At 42.5% G+C, this 19,071-nt stretch overlaps 1 protein-coding gene across 5 annotated transcripts in view; it reads left to right on the top strand.

Moving 5' to 3' along the window:
* gab1 (GRB2-associated binding protein 1) overlaps positions 1-19,071 on the top strand; it is a 221,231-nt gene that overhangs the window by 162,612 nt on the left and 39,548 nt on the right. For all 5 annotated transcript variants that reach the window (XM_067993709.1, XM_067993726.1, XM_067993702.1 and 2 more), the window contains exon 3: positions 14,904-15,126. In XM_067993709.1, coding sequence (XP_067849810.1) covers positions 14,904-15,126 — 223 coding nt within the window. The remainder of the gene's footprint in view (positions 1-14,903; positions 15,127-19,071) is intronic.

Raw genomic sequence — 19,071 nt, 5'->3', positions numbered from 1 at the left:
ATACTGCATAAAACACCTGTCAGATAAGGTAGACTTCTGTGGGAATGATGGTCAAATTTTAAGCTGGGTTGCAAATTGGTTATATTCCTGTAGGCAGAGGGAGGTATTAATGGGCTTTTCATGGGGTTCGGTCATTTGTGGAGTCCTGCAGTGATCTGTTAGGACAATTGTTCTTCACCATATTTAAGAATGATTTGGATGAAGGCATCAGTAGTACAATCCCTAAGTTTGCTGATGCCACAAAGATATGTGAGGGAATTAGGACTTTGGACGAAATCGTTTGCAGGCTGATTTAGATAGATTGGGGAATGGGCCCGGGTGTGGCAGAAGTCCTTCTATGTTGATAATTGCAGTGCAATAATGCATTTGCATCATAGTAATTCTAAACCATGTGTATATACCATGCCAGGCTGCAGATCAGGCAAGAGACCTGGTGGGTTGTTCATGAAATGCTGAAAGTTCATGGCCAGTGTTACGAGACTGTAGAGAAGGCTAATCAGCTGTTAGGATAGTATAGCTAGGACAATGTAATCCAAAGCCAGAATAAATATACATTTTACTAGACACGAGTGCAGCCCCATCTTGAGTACTATGCTTAGTTTCAGTCCCCTCAACTGTTGGGGGAATATCAAAGTCCTGGAGAAGGTCCAGAGGAGGATCAGCAGATTGATACCAAGCATTGGGACAATTGGGCTTTTTTCACAAGACCAATGTGGACTTCGGGGAGGGTGATGATATGATTGAGGCCTTGAAACTGATGAAGGGAGTAGATTCTGTTGGGTGAATAGGTTGGTTGAGCTAGACAGAGTGAAGAGCATCAGAACCAAATAAGAAAACATAGTATCAGGTTAGATGCCAGGAAATGCTTCTTTTGTTTCAGAGGTTAATGGCTGCAAATATTTCCAGAATGTGTGGTGAGCCTGAATTTACTACAGGCCTTCAAAAGGGAGCTGGATGGATTCCTGCGGTTAGAAGATATCTTGAGTTACAAAAGGTAGGTAGGGGATTAGGGTTACCAATTACGGCAGCCTCCCAGAATCATTAGAAATTTAAAGCACAGAAGGAGGCTATTCGGCCCATCGTGTCTGTGCCGGCCGAAAAAGAGCTATCCAGTCTAATCCCACTTTTCAGCTCTTGGTCCGTAGCCTTGTAGGTTACGGCACTTCAAGTGCTCATCCAAGTACTTTTTAAATGTGATGAGGGTTTCTGCCTGTACCACCCTTTTTCAGGCAGTGAGTTTCAGACCCCCACCACCCTCTGGGTGAAAAAACTTCTCAATTTCCCCTTCTACCAATTACTTTAAATCTGTGCCCCCTGGTTATTGACCTCTGCTAAGGGAAATAAGCCCTTCCTATCCACTCTATCTAGGCCCTCATAATTTTACACCTCAATTAAATCTCCCCTCAGCCGCCTTTGTTCCAAAGAAAACAACCCCAGCCTATCCAATCTTTCCTCTTGGCTAAAATTCTCCAGTCCTGGCAACATCCTTGTAAATCTCCTCTGTACCCTCTCTAGTGCAATCACATCTTTCCTGTAATGTGATCAGAACAGTACACAGTACTCTAGCTGTGGCCTAAATTATATTTTATACAGTTTTAGCATAACCTCCCTGCTCTTATATTCTGTGCCTCGGCTAATAAAGGCAAGTATATGCTTTCTTAACCACCTTATCCACCTGTCCTCCTTCAGGGATCTGTGGACATGCACTCCAAGGTCCCTCTGTTCCACTACACCGCTCAGTATCCTACCATTTATTGTGTACTCCCTTGCCTTGTTTGCCCTCCCCAAATGAATTACCTCTCACTTCTCTGGATTGAATTCCATTTGCCACTTTTCTGCCCACCTGACCAGTCTATTGATATCTTCCTGCAGTCCATAGCTTTCTTCCTCACTATCAACCACAAGGCCAATTTTTGTATCATCCGTAAACTTCTTAATCATTGATATAGACCACAAAAAGTAAGGGACCTAGTACTGAGCCCTGCGGTACCCCACTGGAAACAGCCTTCAGGTGAAAACACCTGTCAACCATTACCCTTTGCTTCCTGCTACTGAACCAATTTTGGATCCAATTTGCCACTTTCCCTTGGATCCCATGGGCTTTTATTTTTCCTGCAGCTTGCTTGATTGCCTTTGGGGATCAGAGAAGAATTCCCCAGGGGTTTTTTTTTCCTAAATGGGCTTGATTTTTTTTTTCCTCCAGAATTTTTTAATTTTTTTGGCCTGTCCCCAAGAGATTGCGTGACAGGGAGTGGGTTGATGAGGTACGTAGGCTGCACCATTTCTGAATGGGAAAGGCTGAGTGGACCAATCGGTCTGATCTGGACCTACTTTCGGTGAACAGGAAGATGGAGCAAGCAGGGGAAACAATAGGTTAGGATAACGCACTGCTCCTGCAGATATGTTTGTTTTCAGGATTTCACTGGTGGATTAAACCCAAAATCCACCAATGAAGGACTGCGAGGTTAGTCCTTTCCAAGTCCTGCCAAATTTAAACAGGCAAACCCACCATTATATTAAAAATTGGAAATAGAAACTGAGCATTCCATTGGTAGTTGTGCACTTCATGTTGAGTCCTGCAAGGCAAAGGAAGCGATTCAGTTTGTAGCACTCCCAGTATTATCATTGGAGGCACAGTTGGCACCTGTGAAAGTCAGTAGCCTCGCCTACTTGAAGAGCAAAAGTGGATCTTTCGGTTTTCAGTCAGCGGGCATGGATTTTTGAGATTTAAAAAAATACATTAAATATTTTAATATTCATGACATTGAACAGTAAAACACAAAGGCCTCTATAGTAACCTCCACCAGCGACCGGCAGGAGAGGGTTGGGGGGGATGTCAAAGACTTAAATATGGGGAACCCATCCCCAACACGCCCACCCCCTTTTTTACGGCGGTGGAGATTGGGGTGTCCGAGTGTCCCGTCGTGGAGAGGCAGGACACTTCATTAACATATTTAAATCGGGCTCCCACAGTGCAATTGGGAGACCGATTTAAAATTCACTGCTGCTGCGTGGATTTCCCAGGGCGCGGGAATCTGGCAGTGAAAGAGAGGCAGGAGCTGCCGGCTCCACAACGTAAGTGCCTTTTCCAACACTCCTTGTGGGCCAGGAGGAGCAGGAGTACTCCCCCCTTTGGCCTTCCCCCTGCCAATCACGGCGGCTGACCTCCTTTCCCCCACCCCCAATTGACGGGGACCGTCCCTGGCTGTGGTCTCCTGCTGCTGATTTTCCTGCCCAGAAGCTGGCCAGGCTGTCAGTTTGGCCGGCTGCGAGGCAGGAAACTGATCAAAAAACAGTAGAGGTCCTGCCGTTAAGTTTGGCAGGACCTCAGCGTTCCTGGCCTTGCCGGGTTCTTCGCCAGTTTTCAGGCTCCCTCGCACCCTCCCCGTAAATATGGGGACCGATATTTCATCATTCATGAAAACTATGCAGCAGCAAATGGTAATCCGACCTTAAAATGACTGAGGGATTGAGATGCCAAACTCATGTAATTTCAGTTTCTCTTTGTTGCTTCTAATCTAGGATTTATTTGTTTGGTGCTGGGGAAGGAATCCTACCTTGAGGCTTGCCAGTGTGGCAGAATTCAGGCTATTTTGTTAAGGGGGTCTGTATTCTGAATTATCTCACAATCCTAAAATGTTATGGATGTATTTGTACATTTATCATGGTCAGTGGTGGAGAATTGGCCGCCTCTTTAAGGGATCTAAGTTCAAATGCCAATTTCAAGCCGTCTTGCCCTTTGTAGCAAATTCTTTGTTCTTGACTGGGCTACTGGTTAGAATATCTTGTGACTAGACAGCACTCAAAAAAAGAGATTATTCCCTGCCAGTAAGGAGGCAGTATAGTGCAACAAAGCCAGCAGCAGTGCAGAAGGTCATGACTCAGAACATCTAACTGAAAAAGAACAATATGGAGGCAACAGCTGAACGGCAAAGCTGTTATGGCAGATATAAATTACAAAAGGTGAGGGGTTGCCTGTGGAAGCACTCATTACCTCAGCCTTCTATTTGATCCCGAGTTGAGCTTCAGGTCCCATATCCTCCCCATCACAAAGACCACCTATTTCCATCTCCATAATATTACTCATCTCCACCCCTGCCTCTGCACAACTGATGCTGAAATCCTCAACCATGCCTTTGTCACTTCCAGATTCAGATATTCCAATGCTATCCTGCTGGCCTCCCATCCTCCAATCTCCATAAACTTCACCTCATCCAAAACTCTGCCCGTATCCTATCCCGCACCAAGTCCCACTCACCCATCCCCCCTGTTCTCGCTGACCTGCATTGACTCCTAGTCCCCCAATGCCTCCAATTTAAAATTCTCATCCTCATGCAAAAATCCCTTTATGACCTTGTAACTTTCTTCAGCCGTACAACCCTCCGAGAACCCTGCGTTCCTCCAACTTTGGCCTCGTGTGCATCCTTCACTCCCTCTGCCCCACCATTGGTGGTCGTGCCTTCAGCCGCCTAAGCCCTACACTATGGAATTCCCTCCCTAAAGTCCTCCATCTTGCCACCTCCCTTGCCTCCTTTAAGACTTTCCTTAAAACCCTCACCTTTGACCAAGGTTTTAGTCACCCCTCCTAATATCTCCATCATTGGCAACATAATTTTTCAAATTCTGATTGTGTCTTTGAAGTGCCTTTGGATGTTTTTCTACATTAAAGGCACTATATAAATGCAAGTTGTTGTTGTTGTTTTAGTCACCCCTTGTTATTCTGCTTTAGTACTGACTAGGATCAGGGAGAGTTATACATCAACATATGTTTCCAGGCTGCCTCTCACCAGTAGCTCTAGAACATAAGTAAGATAATTGGAGTGACTAATAAGTGAGCAGTTATTTCCTTGTTTATAATAGTTAAGATCATGGGACAATTCCGTGGACTGTTCTTCGTTATTGGTCAGTTAAGCTTGATGAGTAGTGCAGTGCTGTAAGGGAATGCATATTCTCCACATCAACTGTTTTATTCATGGCAGAGTTCTTGAGTACAGAGTGAACTGCTAACGCAGTGAATTGCTAACAGAGTGAGGATTTTCAACTGGAAATTTGGTGAGTGTGGGAATTAGGTGCAGGGGGGGAAGGAGGTCTAAGTGATTTAAACCAAGGGACTATAAACTAATCTATCAACTTTTACAACTTAAATTTTAAAAAAAATCCATAACATTTTTAAAAAGACTAAATAATTAATTATTTTGAAATCAAGCTAAATCCATTTACTAAATAGAATCACTTGAGATCTAGATTCTATCAGTAGTTTGAGTTTATGGACAGTGAGACTGTCCCAGATTGCTGCATCTGCAGTAAATGCCTGTGGCTTGAGACACTCCGGCTCAGATTTGAGCTGGAGTACGAGTTAGAGACACTCTGACACATAAGGGAGGGGGTGGTAGAGAAGGGGGTCCTGCAGACACTGGCCCTATCCAACAAGTACAAGGTATTTGATACTGTGAGGATAAGGATGAAGGCTGCAGGGAGGATGCCCAGAATGCTAATTATGGCACTCTGGAGCATGAGGCAGTCCAAGGGGTGGAGGATCAGAATAGAAAGGTTGCAGTCATAGGGGATTCTATAATCAGGGCGATAGATAGCATTCTCTGCAGTCGTGACCAAGAGTCCAGGAGGCTGTGTTGCCTTCCTGGTGCAAGGGTAAAGGACATCTTGGAGCAACTGGAGAGGAACTTGGAAAGAGAGAGGAGGATCCAGTTGTCGTCCAAGTCTCCACCAATGACATAAGAAAAAACAAGGTGGAGGTCCTGCTAAGGGAATATCAGAAGCTAGGAACTAAATTAAAAAGCAGGACCTCCCGGGTGGTAATCTGAGGATTGCTACCCGAGCCACGTGCTAATTGGCAGAGGGATAGGCAGATCAGAAAGGTGAAAGTCTGGTGTGGGAAGGAGAGGCTCCATAGGCCAGTTAGCCTGACATCAGTAGTAGGGACACTGACACCAGTACTGGGACAGAAAGGAGCTGTACCGCTGGGACGGGCTCCACCTGAATCAGAATGGGACCAGAGTCCTAGCGGAAAGGATAAATAGGGCGGTGCATAAGGCTTTAAACTAGCAAGATGTGGGGAGGGATCTGGTAGCAATAACAAAAGCTTAAAGATAAAAGAAACCAGGAGATGAGTGAAGGTCAGACCAGGATAAGGAATAATGGTGACATAAACAGTCAAGGCACAAATACAGTTATAAAACAGAGGTATAAAAGGACTGTTTAAAAATAAAGTAAAAGGACCTGATGGCCTACATCCTATGGTTTTAAAAGAGGCGGCTGCAGAGATAGTGGATGTATTGGTTTTGATCTTCCAGATTTCCCTAAATTCTACAACTGTCCCAGTGGATTGGAAGGTAGCAAATATAACCCTGCTGTTCAAGAAAGGAGGGAGAGAGAAAACAGGGAATCGTAGGCCAGTTAGCCTGACATCAGTAGTAGGGACAATGCTATCATTAAGGTCCTAGTAACAGGGCACTTAGAAAATCATATGGTTAGGTAGAGTCAGCACTGATTTATGAAAGGGAAATTGTGTTTGACAAATCTATTAGAATTTTTTGAAGGCGTAACTAGCAGGGTAGACCAGTGGATGTAGTATATTTGGATTTTCAAAAGGCATTCGATAAGGTGCCACACAAGAGGTTGTGACACAAGATTAGGGCTTATAGGATTGGGGGTAATATTAGCATAGATTGAGGATTGGTTAACGGACAGAAAATAGAGTGTAGTAATAAACGGGTCACTTTCGGGTTGGCAGGTTGTAAATAGTGGGGTGCTGCAAGGATCAGTGCTTGGGCCTCAGCTGTTTACAATATATATCAGTGACTCAGTGACGTAGATGAGAGGACAGAGTGTAATGTATTTAAGTTTGCTGACGATACAAAGTGAGGTGGGAGAGTAAGCTGTGAGGAGGCTGCAAAGGGATATAGACAGGTTAAGTGTGTGGGCGAGAAAGTGGCAGATGGAGTATCATGTGAGGAAATGTGAAATTATCCACTTTGGTAGGAAGAATAGAAAACCAGAATATTTTTTAAAACGTGCAACTAAGAAATGTTGGTATTCAGAGGGATTTGGATGTCCTTGTACTTGAATCACAGAAAGTTAACATGCAGGTATAGCAAGCAGTTAGGAAGGCAAATGGTATGTTAGCCTTTATTGCAAGGGGGTTGGAGTATAAGAGTAAAGAGGTCTTGCTGCAATTATATAGGGCTACGGTGAGACCACACCTGGAGTACTATGTACAGTTTTGGTCGTCTTACCTAAGGAAGGATATACTTGCCTTAGAATGGATGCAATGTAGGTTCGCGAGATTGATTCCTGGGATGAGAGGGTTGTCCTGCGAGGAGAGATTATGTCGAATGGGCCTATACTCTCTGCAGTTTAGAGGAATGAGAGGTGATCTCATTGAAACGTAGAAAATCCTTAGAGGGCTTGACAGGATAGATGCTAGAGGCTATTTCTCCTGGCTGGAGAGTCTAGAACTAGGGGTTCTGGTCTCAAGATAAGGCGTTGACCATTTAGGACCGAGATGAGGAAAAACGTCTTTACTCAGAGTGTTGTGAATCTTTGGAATTCCCTACCCCAGAGGGCTGTGGATGTTCAGCCGTTGAGTATATTCAGGATTGAGATTGATAGATTTTTGGACAGTAAAGGAATCAAGGGATATGGGGATAGGGTGGGAAAGTGGAGTTGAGATTGAAGATCAGCCATGATCTTATTGAATGGCGGAGCAGGCTCGAGGTGTCATATGGCTTACTTCTGTTCCTATTTCTTATGGACAACTATTAAAGATGAATTAAACTGCCTGTACAGCAATGTACACAGCACCCAAAATAAAACTGGGAAACTGGAGACAATAATCCATAGTGAAGAACCAGGTGTAGTAGGAATAACAAATATGGCTAATTAAAGAACAGGACTGGCAACTAAATATTGCAGGTTGTAACATAATCAGAAAGGATAGGGAAGGAAGAAGGAGGGGTGGAGTAGCTATACTAATTAGAGATAACAGTGGCAGTAAAAAAAAAAGAGACATAACTAACAGAAGGATAGAAACAGGATCCATATGGATTGAAATAAAAGATAAGGGATTGATCACGCTAATAGGGGTATACTACAGACCACCTAATAGTGGAAAAGAGGTGGGGGAAGAAATATTTAAGCAAATATGTGAAGTGAATAAAGGACATAGAATAATCATGGGAGATTTTAACTATCCCCAAAGAAACTTGCAAGAAGAGGTAGGTAACAGGGTACTGGGAATGGAGTTTTTACAATATGTGCTCCTTTCTTACCCAGTATGTAAAAAGCCCAATAAGAGAGGAAGCGCTGCTGGATCTAGTAATGGGAAATGAACCAGAACAGATAAGAGAATTAGTATAGGGGAATATCTAAGCAATAGTGATCACAATATAATAAAGGTTTAAACTAAAGATTGAGAAGGACATAAGTAAGACAAAGACCAAAGTAATAAATTGGGGAAAAAAAGCTGATTTTCAGGGGATGAGAATGGAACTAGGGAAAATAAACTGGAAAAATGTACTGATAAACAAAGAAATAGAACAGCAGTGGGAAACATTTAAAATGGTGATCAATAGAGTCCAGGAGAAATATATCCCACTAAAAAGTAAGAACAAACCAGCTAGTAGCGATATACCATGGATAAATAAAGAAATAAGGGCAAAAGTGAAACTTTTTTAAAAAAGGCATAAGTCAAAAACAAAGGAGAGGGTGACAAAGGGGAATACAAAAAGGTGAGGAAAGAAGTAAAAAAAAACAATTAAGAAGGCAAAGGGAGATTATGAAATTAAATTGTTAAAGAAATATAAAAAGAAATAGTAAAGTATCCTACAGACACATGAATAACAAGAAAAATCAGGATAAGGACTGGGCCGCTAAGGGATACACAGATAAATTCACAGGTAATGACAGTGAAATGGCAGAAATATTAAATAATTACTTTGCCTCAGTATTTACCAGGGAGACTAACATGGTGGGCAAGACATTAGAAGAAGAGATCAAAAAAGATATAAAGGCATTTAAGATAGAAAGGGAGATAATTGATAAACTAATCAAACTTAGAGAGGATGGATTGCATCCGCGCATATTAAGAGGGTAGGGAAGAGATAGCAGAGGCACTATTTCATATATATAAAAAATTAATTTAAAAAAGGAATAGTGGACTGGCAGACAGCTAATGTGGTTCCTGCATTTAAAAAGGGAGATAGAACCAGTCCAGGGAACAATAGACCAATTAGCTTAACGTCTGCGTTAGGAAAGATAATAGAATCCTTAGTCAAAGATGTAATAGAAAAACATCTAACAACTAAAAATATAATAAAGAACAGTCAGTACGGATTTCAAAAAGGAAAGTCAAGCTTGACCAACCTTATTGAATTCTTTGAAGAAGTAACAGAAAGGGTGGACGAGAGTAATGCAGTAGATGTAACATATTTGGACTTTCAAAAGTCCTTTGACAAGGTACTGGATAGTAGACTCATGACTAAGGTCAGAGCATGTGGAGTCATGATAAGTAGCAGAATGGACATCAAGCTAGCTACAAAACAGAAAACAAAGAGTAGGGGTTAACGATAGTTACTCAGACTGGCAAAAGGTGGGGATTGGTGCTGGGATCACTGTTGTTCACCATTTACATAAACAATTTGGGCTCGGGAATCGGAAGTACAATTTCAGAATTCGCGGGCGACACCAAATTGGGGGCTATGGTTGATAACGAGGAGGACTGCGTCAAAATACAGGAAGACATTAATAAACTTGCAGAATGGGCATGTAATTGGCAAATGAATTTCAATATAGATAAGTGTGAAGTATTACATTTTGGTAGGAACAATAAGGCGGCCACATATTGCTTAGATAATAGTCTAAACGGGGTGGAGGAGCAGAGAGGGATCTGGAGGTACAGTTACACAAATCACTAAAAGTAGCGATGCAGGCTAATAAGGCAGTTTTTAAAGAAAGCAAACCAAGCACTGCGGTTTGTTCATAGCGGGATAGAATTGAAAAGCAGAGAAGTTATGTTAAACTTGTTTAGACCACACTTGGAGTACTGTGAACAGTTCTGGTCTCCATGTTATAAAGAGGATATGGAGGCACTGGAGAAGGTTCAAAAAAGATTTACTAGGATGATACCAGATCTGAGAGGTTATATCTATCAGGAAAGCTTGAACAGGCTGGGGCTCTTTTCTTCAGAAATAAGACTGAGGGGTGACCTGATAGAGGTCTTTAAGATTATGAAAGGGTTTGATAGGGTAGGCGTAGAGAAGATGTTTCTACTTGCGGAGGAGACCAGAACTAGGGGCCATAAATATAAGATAGTCAGTAATAAATCCAATAGGGAATTCAGGAGAAGCTTCTTTACCCAGAGAGTGGGTAGAATGTGGAGCTTGCTACCACAAGGAGTAATTGAGGCGATCAGCACAGATAAGGTACATTTAAGGGGAAGCTAGATAAACCCATGAGGGAGAAAGGAATAGAAGGATATGTTGATGGGGTTAGATGAAGTAGGGAGCGGGGAGGCTCATGTGGAGCATAAACACCGGCATGGACCTGTTGAGCCGAATGGCCTGTTTCTGTGCTGTACATTCTATGTAATTCCTGTAGATTTGAGTGTTTTCTGGTTGCAATAATGCCTGTCATTTGGATTAAGGAGTAAGGGAGAATCACCAGTCCAGCTGTAAAGTTAGTATGATTTCTATTTTGTGGGAAAGGTGTTGATCTGTTTCTTGAGTTACATAAATTTTATATTTTGGACAAATGTTGTTCACAATAATATAACAAGTAACGGGAGACTTTGTGACACTGAAGATAACATTGAAGTTGACTTTTCCTTGCCAAAAAAAATATTCCAGTGTAATCTTCAATTTGGAAATTGAAGTACTGGAGCAGAATACCCATCAATTAGCAAAGCAGTTTCTCCAGTTTTGCCTGGAGGGATAATTGAGGATTAACCACTTCATACTCTGCTACTGAGCATTGAGCCATTTTGGAAATATATTTCCAGAGAATCGTGAAGCAACTGCCAAGTCTAGCCAGGATATTTAGTCTTAGAAGGCTGCTTTTGCTAAAATAAATGCAAGATCCTAGCTAATGCCAAATGCAGTTGAAGCTCCTTTTGTATTGCCGCCGAGATCTTGGGGGAGTGAGCCAACTGCATCGCTCCCGCACTTTTATTTTTGTTATGTGCAGCCAATCTTCCTGTAAACCAGCTGCACTGTAGGTACCCGCCATTCCATGCATGTATTGACTAGCTTTTACCTTTTGACTAGCGCACGTGCACAGAGTACTGACTTCGTGCATTTGCATTGCAGCGTCACCAGAGAAAATGGGCGATGCAATGACATGTCGACTCATGATGATGCCACCACAAAAACTTGATGCTACTGCCAGAGTAGTGTGTTTAGTATCCTTCCCCCCACCCCCAAACCCCGGAAGATCCAGCAAAAAATGTGACTTGCTGGTTTTTAAAATAAACCTAGTCAGATTTTTATTTTTTTAATATAGCTGCCGTCTGCAAAAGACGGGAGTCTACGGCCGAAGACCAATATTGAAGAATCTAACTCCATTTTTGGTGACACCTGTTTTTCTTCATCTTATCACAGGAGCATTGCTAACTTTTACACAGTGGGATATGAACAAGGCTCATCATGTATTGTGTATGTCCTGGGCTGAAACAGATAAGTATTTTAGAAAAGGGATTTCATTAATGCCCTAATTCACATTCTGTGTCTCTGGAAATTTTTCATGCAAGTTTCTTTGTGCTATGACAAAGTTAGTCTGTGAATGGCCAATTCATATCACTGACAGCAATGCAAACATCCTTTGTCACTGTTAGGTTGATTGAGATCACTTGTGCTAAATATTCAGCTGCACCATCTGCAAGTTAAATTAATTAAACTGTTACCATGTCAACTTATTCAGTATAAATGTCTGACCTGAATGTAGTTTTGTTATTTTGTATCTACGCCTAGATGCCAAATGCGCAGCCTAATATCTGTTTCAATGAAGAACTGTATATATTGAGGAAAAGTCAGAACCAGGCTCTATGGTGGTATCCACACAGGGATAAACAACACAGGGAGAAATTATAATAGGGCCATAAAAGGCAGATACATGATGATTGCCTCAAAACTTAAAGATAGCTTTTTCTGGTACACCTGGTGTTTGGGAAAGGAGAGGGTTCACCAATAAATGTAAATGAATGGCTGGCTATCTGGTGTCAAAACAGCGGTGCTCCCTTCATAAGTTATTGGGAACATTTTCAGAATAAGAAGAAATGGACAAGAGGCAACAATTGAAAATCATTAGAAGTAGATGGGTGGGGAAAGATGGAGGGAGAGAGGGTACTTAGCCAGATCCCAGATGGGAAAGATAGTGGGGTAGAAGGTAGTCAACATGGGGGTATGAATAAAGTAACCCAGAGATATATACACATGAACCTTAGCCTAGGACAAAGCAGGCACTAGCGTATATGAAAGGAACCAAATCTACTTATGATGATTATACCTGAATGCTGGAAGAATTAGAAATAAGATGCCAGAACCAGAGGCTATTTGTGGCAGTCAGGAACAACAATATGGTGGGAATATCAGAAACATGGATAAACAGAGGATGGAAATGATTTTAACATTCAGGGGTATAGAGTGCAGAAAAGACAGAAAAGGAGGTAATGTAACCGTATATGTCAGGGACAACTAGAACATAAAATAAGTTGATCCTGTGGGAGGAAGTAAGGTACATAAAGAACTACTCTGGATAGAAATCTCTTGTCAAAAAAATCCAAACTAACACTAGGGATTTGCTAAAGAGCTCCAGGTCAACACGAGGAGCACAGTTTGCTCTATGAAGAGATAAAAAGAGTTTTTGAGAAACTGGAAAGCTATTTTAATAGGAGACTTCAACCAGCCAAATATAAATTGGTTTCCCAAGAGTTTTGGTGTGAGAGTTGGTAAATGTAATGCATGACTGTTTCATGAATCAAATGCACAAGGGAAGCTGCGAGAGGCAGTGCTCATCTTGACCTGGTATTGGTAAATGGCTCAGACAACATACAGGAAATCTAAGTCGTAGCACCCCTTGGGTAAAAGGACCGTAAGTTTAACACAATCTGGGATTCAGTTATACCAAAGACCAGGAGCCGGGTTTCTAACTTTGAAAGGGCTAAATTCAAAGAAATTAAGGAAGAATTAAAACAAATGGATTAGAGCAGGATGTTCATTATCATTTCAGTAGCAGAGAAATGGGACACTATGTAAATAATAATGCAGGGCATACAGTACAAATACATACATAGGATCATCAAGCTCAGACTAAACAAGCGTGATCCTAAATGGATTAACAAAGTGAAAGAGGTAAAATTACCTATACAAAGGTACCAAGGCATAATTCAGAAATTGGATATAAATGAAGTTGAAGTCTTAGACAAGCTGAAATCCCAGGGTTAAATGGTCCCAGAGTATTGAGTGAGACTAGTGAGATACTGCCAATCGTTATGATGGAGTCAGTGGACACCGCGGTGGGAGGTAGCACTAGATTGGAAACAGGCTAACGTGGTGTCCATATTTCTGAACATAAGGAACATTCATCTTGGTGATGTCTTTAAAAAATGTAATTTCCAACTGTTATCTGGTGTTAAAGAACATGTATGAGACCAAATTCCTAGGCCATTAACCTGTTTCCAGGGTTTTTAGCTTAAGAATCTGTTTGTTCAAGACAATCTTCAAAGAAACTGTTGCATTCATCAATGTAGGGATGTCTGGCATTGTCACCATTCTTCAATTCTAGAATTCCAAAAGAAGTTTGCATGCGTACCACCAGAGTCTGCTTCTCTAAGAGTAGACTGAGAAGTTTTAAGAAGTCGGGAGCGTAAATTGTGCTGTATAATATTGTACTTGTATTTTTCTGTTTCTGTATATTTTATCTGTAAATGCGTTTGGGCAGTCTATTTGAGGTAGTCGCGTGGTGTGGCATTTTCTTCATCTAAAGTGACAGAAGAATGTCATGAGCATCCTACTTGTCCACCATTAAGTAATTTACCAGGTTAGTTATTAGACTCTGACTACACTAACTAATTTCTGCCTGAGAATAAAGACACACGTTTTGGTTCATAAGAGATTTGTTTTGCTTACGGAAATTTGTTAAGTTTTTTTAACATGAGGAAAAGATGTTTCTGTGGGGGTGGGGGGGGGCGGGTGCGGGAAGAGTTTGAGAGCCCCTATTGTTTCATTGTTGTATCATCTTTGTTAATGTTAAGAATAATATCTTGGACTTCCAAAAGCATCTCCCCCAAATGATGCTTTAGCCAGTATCTCATTCCAGTTTGAGGGAGTACAGTTCAGAGCTGTTGCTGGGTTCCTAACTCTCAAGACTGATCAGAGGAAGAGGATATAAAAATTACATAACTACTCTTTTCCTACAATACCTACATTTCAACCAGCCACAAAATCTGTTTGTCAAAGCGCACAGGGAAGTAGTTGACAGCTGGAACAAAAATTTCTTCTGGAGCCTTGAACCTGAGGCCTTTGACCCATTATGAGCTCCCGAGAAAATGTCTGTGGACGTTTTAGTGAAATACAGCAAGATTGTTCTGCGATCTACCCACAGCATTGAAACACATTACCATGTAAATAACTTTTCTAATGCATCCAGTTTAATTTTTCTCACAGGATGCAATTTGGTGAAGTTTTCAGGAGATTGGAATGTTTGCTGAACACACTGCCACAATTTGAATTTACCTTTCAAATAAAATGTAGAATGATCTGTCCTGATAATTTGGAAATATTGTTCCCAGGTTGTGCCATTAAAAGCTGAACATAGTTAAGCGTCCATTTTTTTTTCTGAATGCTTTTTATTGGTATAGCTACTGATCACTGGCTCTTTTTGTCCCATTGTAGATGCTGTTAAACCATCCAATCCCTCTGGCAATGCAGTTACTGAGGTACCTCTTTCTGTCAGTACTACACAGCCTTCTGTACGGCCAGCAGTTTCCATGGGCTCGCTACCTCCACCCTATCAGCCAATCAGTGTGCGACATCTGGAGTCATTATCCAGCCAGGAAGATCCACAAGATTATCTGTGGTTAGCCAACTGTGAAAGCAAAAAGCCTGAACCTGCCAGGTAAGACAAGTGCTTGGAAAGTGTTACAGTACTGTTTATAAAGTGTGTTAGTGCTACAGTGCTTAATCTGAAGAATTCTTCAAAATTCTGACATGAATTGACAATTTGTATTATTCATTCTAAATAGGAATTGTACTCTGATGTTGGTTATTTAGTGTCTTGATTTGTAGTGATTTTTTAAAAAAGTTTTAATTTTTATTAAAAGCTACTAATCTTTTGAGGTTGGGTATTGAATTTTCAGTGTTTACATAGGCATATGGACCAAGTAAGTTCTTCATTGAGCCCAAGGTGTTATATTTTGAACACTGATAGCATGACTGTTTCTTTGATGCTTATCACTTGCATAATTAAATTTTTAGGAAATATTGAATATTATATAGCCATTAGCGATAGATGATGCATTGGTTGACATCTTCCCAAATTCTATAGATTCTGGAACAGTTCCTGCAGATTGGAGGGTGGCAAATGTAACCCCGCTATTTAAGAAAGGAGGGAGAGGAAAAACAGGGAACTACAAACCTGTTATCCTAACATCAGTAGTAGGGAAAATGCTAGAATCTATTATAAAGGATGTAATAACAGGACACTTAGAAAATAATAATACAATTTAGCAGAGTCAACATGGATTTATGAAAGGGAAAACATGTTTGACAAACCTATTGGAGTGCTTTGAGGATGTAACTAGTAGAATAGATAAGGGAGAACCAGTGGATGTGGTGTATTTGGATTTTCAGAAGACTTTCGATAAGGTCCCTCACAGGAGGTTGATGAACAAAGTTAGAGCACATGGAATTGGGGGTAATATACTGGCATGGATTGAGAATTGGTTAACAGACAGAAAACAGAGAATAGGAATAAATGGGTCTTTTTCAGGTTGGCAGACTGTGACTAGTGGGGTACCACAGGGATCGGTGCTTGGGCCCCAGCTATTCACAATCTATATCAATGATTTGGAAGAGGGGACCAAATGTAATATTTCCAGGTTTGCTGATGATTGAAAACTTGGTGGGAATGTGAGTTGTGAGGAGGATGCAAAGAGGCTTCAAGGGGATATAGACAGGCTAAGTGATTGGGCAAGAACATGGCAGATGGAATATAATGTGGAAAAATGTGAAGTTATCCACTTTGGTAGGAAAAACAGAAATGCAGAATGTTTTTTAAATGGTGAGAGATTGGGAAATGTTGATGCTCAAAGGGACCTGGGTGTCCTAGTATATGAGTCACTGAAAGCTAACACGCAGGTGCAGCAAGCAATTAGGAAGGCAAATGGTATGTTGGCCTTGATTACAAGAGGATTTGAGTACAGGAGTAAAGATGTCTTACTGCAATTTTATAGGGCCTTGGTGAGACCGCACCTGGAGTACGGGTTTGGTAGCATAGTGGTTATATTACTGGATTTGTCATCCAGAGGCCTGGAGTCATCCGGAGTCATGAGTGCAAATCCCGCCACGGCAGCTGGGGAATTTAAATTCAATTAATTAAAATAAAATCTGGAATACAAAAAAATAGTATCAGTAATGGTGGCTATGAAACTACCGGATAGTCGTAAAAACCCATCTGGTTCACTAATGTCCTTTAGGGAAGGAAACCTGACGTCCTTACCCGATCTGGCCGAAATGTGACTCCAGATCCACAGCAATGTGCATCTTGATTCTTAATCACCCTCTGAAATGGCCTAGCAAGTCACTCAGTTATACAATCTCGCTACAAAAAGTCATGGTAAGAATAAAACAGGACGGACCACCCAGCATCAGACCACTAGGCACCGGACACGACAAAGGCAAACCAAGCCCAGTCGACCCTGCAAAGTCCTCCTCACTAACTTCTGGGGACCAAAATTGGGAGAGCTGTCCCACAGACAAGTCAAGCAACAGCTTGACACAGCCATACTCACAGAATGATACCTTTCAGCCAACATCCCAGACTCTTCCATTACCACCAGAGGTGGCGGTACAGTGATATACAGTCAGGAGGGAGTGGACTTGGGAGTCCTCAACATTGACTCCAGACCCCATTACATCTCATGGCATCGGGTCAAACATGGGCAAGGAAACCTTCTGCTGATTACCCAATTACCGCCCTCCCTCAGCTGATTAATCAGTCCTCCTCCATGTTGAGCACCACTTGGAGGAAGCACTGAGGGTAGCAAGGGCACAGAATGTACTCTGGGTGGGGGACTTCAATGTCCATCGCCAAGATTGGCTCAGTAGCACCACTATTGACCGAGCTGGCCGAGTGCTGAAGGACATAGCTGCCACTGGGCCTGCGGCAGGTGGTGAGCGAACCAACACGAGGGAAAAACCTATTTGAACTCGTCCTCACCAATTGACCTGTCACAAATGCATCTGTCCATGACAGTATTTGTACGAGTGACCACCTCACAGTTCTCGTGGAGACGAAATCCCGTCTTCACACTGAGAACACCATCCAGCGTGTTGTGTGGCACTACCACCGTGCTAAATGGGATAGATTCAGAACAGATCTAGCAGCTCAAAACTGGGCATCCATGAGGCGCTGTGGGCCATCAGCAGCAGAATTGTATTCCAGCACAATCTGTAACCTCATGGCGCGGCATATTTCTCGCTCTACCATTACCAACAAGCCAGGGGATCAATGAGGAGTGTAGAAGAGCATACCAGGAGCAGCACCAGGCGTACCTAAAAATGAGGTGCCAACCTGGTGAAGCTACAACACAGGACTACATGCAGGCTGAACAGCGGAAGCAACATGCTATAGATAGAGCTAAGCGATTCCACAACCAACGGATCAGATCAAAGCTCTGCAGTCCTGCCACATCCAGTCGTGAATGGTGGTAGACAATTAAACATCTAACGGGAGCAGGAGGTTCTGTGAACATCCCCATCCTCAATGTTGGCGGAGTCCAGCACCTGAGTGCAAAAGACAAGGCTGAAGCATTTGCAGCCATTTTCAGCCAGAAGTGCCGAGTGGATGATCCATCGCGGCCTCCTCCCGATATCCCCACCATCACAGAAGCCAGGTCTTCAGCCACTTCGATTCATTCCACGTGATGTCAAGAGAAGGCTGAGTGCACCGGATACAGCAAAGGCTATGATCCCCGACAACATCCCGGCTGTAGAGCTGAAGACTTGTGCTCCAGAATTAGCCACGCCTCCAGCCAAACTGTTTCAGTACAGCTACAACACTGGCATCTATCTGACAACGTGGAAAATTGCCCAGGTATGTCCTGTCCACAAAAAGCAGGACAAATCCAATCCGGCCAATTACCACCCCATCAGTCTACTCTCAATCATCAGCGAAGTGATGGAAGGTGTTGTTGACAGTGCTATCAAGCAGCACTTACTCACCAATAACCTGCTCACCGATGCTCAGTTTGGGTTCCGCCAGGACCACTCGGCTCCAGACCTCATTACAGCCTTGGTCCAAACATGGACAAAAGAGCTGAATTCCAGAGGTGAGGTGAGAGTGACTGCCCTTGACATCAAGGCAGCATTTGACCGAGTGTGGCACCAAGGAACCTTTGTGAAATTGAAGTCAGTGGGAATCGGGGGGAAAACTCTCCAGTGGGTGGAGTCATACCTAGCACAAAGGAAGATGGTAGTGGTTGTTGGAGGCCAATCATCTCAGCCCCAGGGCATTGCTGCAGGAGTTCCTCAGGGCAGTGTCCTATGCCCAACCATCTTCAGCTGCTTCATCAATGACCTTCCCTCCATCATAAGGTCAGAAATGGGGATGTTCGCTGATGATTGCACAGTGTTCAGTTTCATTCGCAACCCCTCAGATAATGAAGCAGTCCGTGCCCGTGTGCAGCAAGACCTGGACAACATCCTGGCTTGGGCTGATAAGTGGCAAGTAACATTCGTGCCAGACAAGTGCCAGGCAATGACCATCTCCAATAAGAGGAAATGTAACCACTTCCCCTTGATATTCAATGGCATTACCATCGCCGAATGCCTCACCATCAAC

The sequence above is a fragment of the Heptranchias perlo genome, chromosome 1 (assembly GCF_035084215.1).
Source record: "Heptranchias perlo isolate sHepPer1 chromosome 1, sHepPer1.hap1, whole genome shotgun sequence".
Taxonomy (NCBI): Eukaryota; Metazoa; Chordata; class Chondrichthyes; order Hexanchiformes; family Hexanchidae; genus Heptranchias; species Heptranchias perlo.
Note: the sequence above shows the minus strand (reverse complement) of the source record. Positions and strands in the feature narration are given on the sequence as shown.